At 37.7% G+C, this 10,469-nt stretch overlaps 1 protein-coding gene across 1 annotated transcript in view; it reads left to right on the top strand.

Annotated features, from left to right (window-relative positions):
• Oprk1 (opioid receptor kappa 1) overlaps positions 1 to 10,248 on the top strand; it is an 18,934-nt gene extending 8,686 nt beyond the window's left edge. The window contains exons 3-4 of the mRNA XM_031366767.1: positions 2,353 to 2,705; positions 6,452 to 10,248. Coding sequence (XP_031222627.1) covers positions 2,353 to 2,705; positions 6,452 to 6,984 — 886 coding nt within the window. The 3' untranslated portion in view covers positions 6,985 to 10,248. The remainder of the gene's footprint in view (positions 1 to 2,352; positions 2,706 to 6,451) is intronic.
• The last annotated feature ends 221 nt before the right edge of the window (positions 10,249 to 10,469 follow it).

Genomic DNA, 10,469 nt, shown 5'->3' on the forward strand with positions numbered 1-10,469 from the left:
AGAAATCTGCCTGCCTCTGCCTCCCAAGTGCTGGGATTAAAGGCGTGTGCCACCACCGCCCGGCATAACCTGAACTTTTTAAACATGAAATTATATTTTAAAACAGACAGTATTCATATATATTGCATTCTATATTTTTTCACTAGAAGTATTACATGATTGTGCTTTTTTTTTTTTAAAGTACACATTATTTTCCTCATTTTAAAATTGACATAAAAATGTAAAGTGTTTCCCTTTGGAGTCACTATGTATATAATAGTACTACATGCTATTTAATACTTGCCACCCGTGGGTCTTGGTAACACACAGTCTGTCTGGGACTCCAGCCTGCCTAAGGGGCTCGACCCCTAGAGTGTAATGGCTGGCCTATGTTCCTCCAGCCTTCCTTGGGGGAGGACCAGGCTGTGTCGGGGGGTCTGGTTTCAGAGATCTGAGAAATCTGTGGATGCTGCCATTGCTCTCCCCTCCCAGAGCTATGCAGGCTCATGTCCCCTCTGTGCAGCCTGCGAGCAAGGCTGGTGCCATTGTCCCTTGAGAGGCTGCCCGGAGGTACAGCCTGTGTCTTGGGAATGTGTTTAAGTTCAAGAGTACCTTCAGTGACGATGTCAGCTTCCTCATCGCTGACCATTTCCTCAGAATTCTGCAGGACGTAGGCCCCTGGAAGGCTGTGGTGGCTGCTGGTGCTGTCTGTGGATTGGACAAAGCTGCCGGATGAGCGGCTGCTGCGGACCACATTGTTCCTTTGGTTGGCCGGCTTGACAGGGACAATGAGGTTGTGGCTGTTGGCTATTATCATGTCTGTGACTCGATCCAGTGTCTTTCCAGCTTACTTATCTGTGTATTTAGAAAGATATTATGAGTCTTTGGTTATAGAGTTTTAATCACTTTTTAACACATATAGGCCACTTAACAATATTTCCGTAACATGTCCAAGGGCATAAAGTGTTTCCCCACTCCCCAGAATAAATCACTATTTCAGAAATAGATCATAAATGTACAAATCAGAACTTGCTGGCTTTAGTACTAATTCTTGCAGTACCATCCTACCTAGCCAATAACACATCTCATTTCTCACAATACAAGAAGGGCAGATAGGCAAGACAAAGCCAGTGGACCCTGAGGGTAGACTGTATCCCTGCCTGACAGATATATCATGCTAGAGCCTAGACTGCCATCTCTTCTAAGCTCCCAGCTTATTATCCAACTTATTATGCATCAGGAACTGATTCAGGAAGTCTCAACTCAGGACTGTGATTTCACATTAGAAAACACCATTTCATCACTCTGATGTCACTGACAACTAACTTTTTAAAGAGAAAATGTATATATCTAGTGGGACAGGAATGAATTTATTGTGGTAAGATATATAATTCTGAGGTACAAAGAAAGGCCTTAACACACAGACAGTTTTTCCTCTTGGCTTCTGAGAGGTAAGACACTATGGGTATTTACTGGTCCACGGACTGAGATGTAAGACACCATGGGTATTTACTGGTCCACAAATTCTGGAAGAAGCATTTCCTTCAAAGAACTATTATGTTGATTCAGATTTGAAGGAAAATGTGGTCACTCTAAACTTCCTGTCTTAGTGTAGAGAATGATATCAGTTTCCAGTCTTGCTGACCCATCTTGAACATTACTGTCCCCTTGTCTGAAAAGTAAGACAATTGTGCACTATAAAAAAACTTTCTAGATGTGGGATAGATAAAAACAGTATTAGTTTCATGTGCTGTGGTATTGTGGTATCAAATATAATTCATCTTGCTCTGTTTTATTTATATAATGTACTATAATGACAAGTTAGTAGCATATTGACATGCAGTAATCATAGAGTCTAATTGTGTTTTGGCCACTGCAGATGGATATATTTTAAAATTGAACACCATTTTGTACTTTCGAAAGGTTAAATAATTACAATGATTGATTTCTTAAAATAACCATGAAGGTATTTGTTTTATACAAACAAAAGAAAAATACTTCAAAAATACTTAAGTCAAGACCTCTGTGAAGGATTAAAATGAATCGTCCCCTCTGACATGAAGGATTCCACAGTACTCCAGCCTGTTTGCATATTCATCTACTTATTGATCTATGATGCCTTCCTTCTCATTTTTATTTAACTTATTTGATCAAAGCACTAAGTTAGAAGCTTAATGAAGCCTGAAGATTTTACTTATGTTTCTCAATACCTAGGCATCTAGGAAGTCCTTTTAAAATCTATACACACAATGAATGGATAAGAAAGAAGTACATGCAAAGAAAATTTACTTATTAAGTGGCTGCCACTCTCATTCACTCTCTGGGTTTAAGTTGCAGAGATGGAAGGAAATGTTATTTTTTCTTATCTTATAGATACACAAAGATGAAGACTGCAACCAATATCTACATATTTAACCTGGCTTTGGCAGATGCTTTGGTTACTACCACTATGCCCTTCCAAAGTGCTGTCTACTTGATGAATTCTTGGCCTTTTGGAGATGTTCTGTGCAAGATTGTCATTTCCATTGACTACTACAACATGTTTACCAGCATATTCACCTTGACCATGATGAGTGTGGACCGCTACATTGCCGTGTGCCACCCTGTGAAAGCTTTGGACTTCCGAACACCTTTGAAAGCAAAGATCATCAACATCTGCATTTGGCTCCTGGCATCATCTGTTGGTATATCAGCAATAGTCCTTGGAGGCACCAAAGTCAGGGAAGGTAAGAGCCATTTTTTTCATACCATTTATAAAAGTAGAATTCTTTATGAGGTCAACTTTTACCTTGGAAATGAGTAGAACACATATCTATTAGGAAACAAACAAACAGAGCAGTAAAAATATAATTCCTAAATCTATGAAAGATCAGAAATGAAACAATTACATGTTTTCTCTACCTCTAAACATGGAGTAGAGTGATGACAATGCCAGAGCATAGATACCCAGAAGTCTCTGATTCTTGAAGTGCTTGGTGACCTTAGAAGGACTGTAAATTCAGAGAGGGAAGACTATATATCCTGGCTTTCTTTTTATTTCTCTTTTTTCCATATTTTCACAGAAGCTTTTGATACAGTAAGGTTGAGATTACCACCCTACAAACTCACTTTGGAAACTAGTAGCCTTGACATTTATATATTAACTAATGATGTGGCAAACCAACTAGAAAGTGAGTGAGAATCATCTTGACAGTATTTTCATGGGTCATAAGAAGACATGTGTGCATACATAAAGCCTTTTACTTTTACTGGATCACATCATACTCATTCCTATGTATGTGAGAAATGGGATCTGGAAGGATGAGGGTAAAGTAAGGAAGCAAAATCAAGAAGGTTTGAAAATACAACCTAGCAATCCTGTGGTTTACCTTCTTCTTCTCTCTAAATTATTAGAGACACATGTGGGCTCTTTTTCCCTTCTTGCTTTAAGGTTACCCCTCATATATCTTTTCTTTGTGGTTTAGGTAAGCTTATGATCAGGTTCATAGGTGGTTATAGTTCTTACCTTATGAAAATAAGGTAACTGCACTTTCCCTGTGTTTATATCACATTAGGATGAGGGATGAAATTGCCTGGGTACTTTAGAATATTTTGTTCCCTGTGTCATATCCTTGAAGACTGACCTAAAGTCAAGGTGAGAACAGCTGTCTCAAGGCTTTTGCTTTTTGAGCAATAACTGAAGCTGTGTAAAATATGTTTGATCTTAGTAGAGATTCCCTAAAAGGAAGAAGATGAATGGATTTTGATCTAATGCTCTTACAGATAGTCCAGATGTATCATTTTACAAGAGAGCTTTGTAGTACCTGTGAGTGCAGATATATACATATACGTATATGTATATACATATACATATATATGCATATATATATACATATACACACACACACACACACATACACATATATATATATATATATATATATATATATATATATATATATATATATATACATATCCCAAGGGTTTTTCAGGACATAGTAAATGGGCAGATGCTAAAATCATTGCTTATCTTACATGATACATGCAAAGGTTAATTTTGTCCACTCTAGGTGGTTTCTTTTAAAGAAATTTTAGAGTCATAGCAAAATTAAAATGAAAAGTAGAGTTTTGACTTGTCTTTTACTACCACATATGCACAGCCTCTATTATCAACACGTCCATTAGAGTGGCATATTTGTCACAGTCCAGTCTAAATTAACACACTGTCACCTAAAGTTGATAGATTATGTTGGGACCCATTCTTAGTGTTGTATTCTCTAACCCCAACCCTAACCATGACCCTGACCCTAACCCTGACCCTGACCCTGACCCTGACCTTAACCCTAACCCTAACCCTAACCCTAACCCTGATTTAGTTGTGAGAACCGAGTTCCGGGTGTACTTCCCACAGCTCAGGTAAGCCACCGAACACGGGGACCAGTTCCATTCCTGTCCTCGCGGTGCTCCCCTGGCCAGGCCCCAGCCCCCGGAATGTATTCTCAATGGCTTATTTTCCCCTGAACTGTGAGTTCCTAGCACAGCTACAGCAAACGATGGACTAAGACACTTGTCAAGTTTATTAAACAAGCAGTTACAAGATAATTAAGCATACAGAAGAATATGTTTTGATGTCTAGATTAAAGGGAAATAAATTTCAAGAAACTCTTCTGAAGGCCAGGTGTCTGTGCATCACAAATCCCATTCAGGAGCAAGGCTCCACATGCACTAGGAAGAGAAGGTGCTGAGTTAAAAAAGGTAATAGATGACTTTCAGGGCAAAGAAAGACCTAGTTTTATATTTTATGTTCTACTTGTAGGTTTAACCACTGTATTACTGCTAACATTTTTCAGAGAGTTATACCCTAGAAGAGTGGATTTCAGTTAGGCTTTTGAAGGAAGAAATGAAAAGAGATTTGTTCCAGGTAGATATTGCTGGAGATGAATGCATAGATGTAGAAGAAAATATGCACCAATGTCAGTGAGGATTAATTTGTGCAACAAAAGAGAAAATTAAAGTGTTCTCATAGGATATCTGTTCTTTCCTTTGTTTTGTTTTGTTGTGTTTTGTTTCAAATAAGGATTTTGGCTATATTATGAGTGATGGTTTTTGTGGACTGCATTCATTTTGTACTGCTGTGCAATGCTTCCTGTTAAGACTGTTGAATAGTTAGGTATTTTAGGTTATCTTTATAGCTGATCAGGGCTGGAGAGTATTGTTCTACAGCATGCTAGTACCATTAGTCAACAGCATGAGCCTCAGAGGTCGTGGCTTTTTGATAAGTTTACCAGTGTCTATTGATGCCCATACAATACTGAGGACTCTTGTACATATCAATATGTTTTTGCTTTATGGATATATTTTATATTCAGTATTATGTTTCTACATTATTTATTTTAGTAACTCATAATCTGCCTATCACCAATACTATAGTTGACAACTCTAGACAAAGAACTACAGTCAGCTAAGCGATGCCAAGAATGGGAGAAATAGCCTTCCCTAGGGAACAGTCCTCAGATATACAATACCAAATGATCATCCCTGAAAATACACAGACAAGTGCTGCGCAGGTTGTATCTATATATTTAAGAGTATAATACATACGTAGGCAACAACAGTTAAAGAGAACTTCTCCACTCTTCTCTCTCTCTCTCTCTCTCACTCTTTGTCTGTCTGTCTGTCTGTCTCTGACTCTCTGTCTTTGTCTCTCTGTCACTCTCCAGTTTCATGGCCACCCACTGAGGTTGTTTAATATTTTGTTTTCTATGACAATGGTGATGGTTTTTAAAGGATACTTTAAATCTTTACATATAAACAGTAAAACAAAGATCAAAGTAGATGCTTATTGATTTCTCTTGATTTTTCTTCATTTACCTTTAAATTTTTTGTTCACATTTCAATGATGCTGTTAATCATAGCAAGCTGAATGATACTATTAAATCATAGCACCTGAATCATATTTAGACATATTTCATTATCAATCCTTATGGACCCACATAAACAGTTGACGTTTGTAAGACAAGTTGGTATTTGGTAAATTCAGTAGAGAGATTCAAAATGTTTAGTCATTTATTAGAAATAGATGTTGACTATTTTAAAAGGTTAACTCTTGTCAGAGCTATGGTGTAGAAACATTGTTAATACACAAAAATACAAGGAAGTGCACACTAAAGTAAACAGTTTAGCTCCTCTGTAAGCCACAAATACCAAGCCAACCATCACAGCTGGATGAATCATATTGCTAGCCAGCTTTGCTTGTTTATGCTAATGCAACATTCTGTGGTTCACAACAAACAGCTCTGTAGATACACTTTTTTAAAGAATGCTCAATAGAGTCGATCATCAACTTCTGATTTGCTGTTCTGTTTTCAGTACTATCTCACTATATCTGGATCTCTGAAAACAAAGGTATTGTTTAATACAGAGTAATGCAGTCAGAATACTTGCAATAACAAGATTCTCTTGTCATTTTGTTAACTTTGGTCACCTCTGGCAGATGTAGATGTCATTGAATGCTCCTTGCAATTTCCTGATGATGAATATTCCTGGTGGGACCTCTTCATGAAGATCTGTGTCTTCGTCTTTGCCTTTGTGATCCCAGTCCTCATCATCATTGTCTGCTACACGCTGATGATCCTACGCCTGAAGAGTGTCCGGCTCCTCTCAGGCTCCCGAGAGAAGGACCGAAATCTCCGCCGGATCACCAAGCTGGTGCTGGTAGTGGTTGCAGTCTTCATCATCTGTTGGACCCCCATCCACATCTTTATTCTGGTGGAGGCTTTGGGCAGCACTTCCCACAGCACAGCCGCCCTCTCTAGCTATTACTTCTGCATTGCCTTGGGTTATACCAACAGCAGCTTGAATCCTGTTCTCTATGCCTTTCTTGATGAAAACTTCAAGCGGTGTTTTAGGGACTTCTGCTTCCCTATTAAGATGCGAATGGAACGCCAGAGCACCAACAGAGTTAGAAACACAGTGCAGGATCCTGCTTCCATGAGAGATGTGGGAGGGATGAATAAGCCAGTATGACTAGTCGTGGAAATGTCTTCTTATTGTTCTCCAGGTAGAGAAGAGTTCAATGATCTTGGTTTAACCCAGATTACCACTGCAGTCTGAAGTAGAAAGATGAGGTATGAACTTAGACATGTGATAATCTGAAATCTTAAGGTGCAGGGTACATTAGTGATCTAGCTGAGTAGGGGCAGTGAGTCTGAAGAACAGAGCACAGTAGATCCTGGCAACAATATACCTCTTTCCTAGGACAGAGAAGAAGCCAGTCTAATCTCACCCCCTTGATAAACAAAGACAAAACTCTTCTGGCTCCCTTGATTTAGTATGTAGCCTTTCTATGCAACATAGTTCCAAAGCTCTAGAGAAGAAAATAAAAAAAAATCCATTGGATGAAAAATTTACTGGACACCCAACCTGCCTGTTGACACTGGCAAAAACAAGTTCAGTTACAATGAGGCCATACCAAGGGTCATATCCAGCTTATATTCTGCTTATGATGTGTGATGATAATAGAATATCTTAGGAAGAACTTGGATTCAGCCCCTGACACTGGTGGAGAGCACCATATTGACATTTGTGAACCTATTTAAAGTTGTGGATGCTGTTTTTTCACAGTGTCTAATGCCTTGAAAACTACAGTTGTTCCTTAAGATCTCTGGTTTTTAGCATGCTATTCAGGTAGATAATCTTCAGAGAAAACATGAACTGATGTCAAAACTGTGAGGCTTAAATACCAGCAAAATGTGTGTAATTTCATCTATTAATAGTAGTCTTATGTAAATAAGTACCAGGCTTTCCTGTCCAGCCTGAACATTTCTCAAGGATACAGTAGACACACCCCCTGAGGCATGGAGAGTTGATGCTAAGATATTTTGCTGCAATATAAGCTACTCTCTGGGATTTGGTCTTGGTATGATTTCCACTGGATTCCTCAAACACCATTTACTCTAACACTGATTATAACATGGTGTTAACAAACCCTAAACTTTGAATTCACTCTAAAATGTTAGCTTTGATCAAATCTACTTTGTGGTAGCATCTATTCTTAAACACACACCATTGCCAGATTCTCTATTTGGATAGAGGAAGTTGTTTTTATCATGTACACCTTCAAATATTATGTTCTGGCTTTCTACAGAAAGTAGAATTGTTTCAAAATGTATGCTGAAAAAGGAAATGAGGCTTGAGAAGGCTGAGCACAATTAGCATGCTATTGGGTAAGGGGGTACCTGTGGAGGTTAGTATCTGAGAAGGCCATTTAGGATATTTTTGCTGAATCTTCCAAATGACACATAAATTACCCATTCTTTCCTTTAAAACTCATATTTCAAGAATGAGGATTTTTTTTTGCAATTTTCCTTGAAAGAAAAAAGGGATAATTTAAAAATAACACCCATTTCTAAGCTTGTCCATGGTTAGGGCAGTACCCCTTAGAGTCTAAAAGAGCATCTGATGTGTGAACCTGGATACTGAAGGCACAGTTCCATCTGTAAGTTCTCACCACCAGCTGTCTCATGGGTGTGGCTCCCTCACTTTCTGGAGACAGAGAGCCCGCATAAAGTATGATACACTCTACAAAGTCATGCCCTTATGCTTAATGCCATCTGAGACTTTTATGCTACTGAGTTCAATGGCAAAGAATGACATTGCAGAGATAATTCTTAATGAAAAAATAAGTGCTCTTTTGAGTATTTCTTATATCTCACTGAATACCTTGATGCTTTGGAATTCTTTTGTAATGACACATAGCTAGAATTTATTAAGAGAAAGTATTAATATAGATTTAAGCATGAAGTCTGACAGAGGAGAAGAGACATGTAAAAGAGGGACAGGCACATGCCCTAGAGTAGATACAAACTTCTTTTAAAACTTATTATTGTTATTAGTTATTCTGCACATGAGGGCATGCATTATGGCATGCATATAGATGTCAGAGGACAGCTATACACAGTTACTTCTTTTTCTTTTACATGTGTTCTGGGAATGGTACTCACATTGCCAGTCTTTCATTGTCAAATGGCATGTGCCTTTACTCACTGAGCTATCTTACTAGCTCAGGGTACAGCTTTCTTATAAGAGAAAGTCACCGCCTTTGCATTCTTAAAACCAGATAGGAATGACTTAAATGAAAGCATTAACCCAATAGTTTACAACTTTGGATATTATGCTTAAGAGATATTTATGTCGACCAACTAGTTCCAGAACAAATCCTACTGAAAAGCATCTATAGCATAGTAAGATGCAGGAGATGTTCGTAGATTCTTCCTCCTTCCTGCAGCCACCCCCCCTCAAAAAAACCCCACAATATAGTTATCACATCACCTAAGGATGGAGATATGATAGTGACGTCTTTAACATTCCATATGCTCTCTTAATATCTCTGTTTCTTGCATTTCTTAACACATAAGTTTGAATCCCACGGAGGGGAGAGTAAGTAGATTTACTGCTCTTGAGATCTATTTTGAGCTTCTCTATGATCCTGTGATTGAAAGTGAAGAATAAATGACAACCATTTTGGGGACACTAGTTTAAAAAATAATAAACATACTTATACACTGTAAGGAAAGTATCAATTACATATATGTGTTTTATTGTTGAACTGTATACATGTGCATGTATATGTAAAAGAGAGCAGTGCATAGATGGGTGCATGTGTACATGATACTAGGAAGCAGTGGTCATACTACTGTGTTTGCTCAATGAAACCAGTGCTTTTTTCTAATTCTGCAATCCTCAAGTAGCTCCCCATGCCTGAGGTTCCCAGAAGCTTGTACCATCAAATAAAGAAGATATTGCTTGCTATGTCTGAGATCAACTCAACTCTACCTGGACTCTATGTTCCCACTCTAGTGGTGACTTTTGAAAAACACAACTTGTTTGGAGATTAAACAAGAATTTTTGAGAAAAGTGTTTAATTTTGTGATTAATATGTTAGTCATTAAGCTTAATAATTTATAGATATTCCATTTAATACTGGGTCAAAAGATGAATAAAATCAAAGAATATAGACTTTAAGTGAAAGAATTTTAAAACCTATGACAAAGTTGTGTGTCCATTGTACAAATTTTATTTTTCAAGAAATAAAATTTCTTGTTGTTTCAGTGGGTTGACATTAATATGAAAGTCCCCTAAGGCCAAAAATTAGATCAAATCATGACAATCTTTGATCTGAAAGAAAAAAATGTATTATTTACCACATCAATATTATTTATATCTTATACTGTTAGAGAATAGTTGTACATTGTATATATGATTGTGTGCCTTGAAATAAAACCAAAATTGTACCTGCTAAAAATTACAAGTATCTGCTGGTAAGTTATTTGTTCTTCAATGGCTTCAGTGATGCTTCTCAGAGCCTCAAGACCAAGGCTAACTGTTTCATAAACTAACTTTCCATCAATCACAATGTGGCCAATGATTAAGGGAACAGATCAAAACAGACTACAATCTTTGATTCCTAGAGCTGTGATAACTTAGAAAATTTTACCCATTTTCAGTGTAAT

The sequence above is a fragment of the Mastomys coucha genome, unplaced genomic scaffold (assembly GCF_008632895.1).
Source record: "Mastomys coucha isolate ucsf_1 unplaced genomic scaffold, UCSF_Mcou_1 pScaffold14, whole genome shotgun sequence".
NCBI classification, from domain to species: domain Eukaryota; kingdom Metazoa; phylum Chordata; class Mammalia; order Rodentia; family Muridae; genus Mastomys; species Mastomys coucha.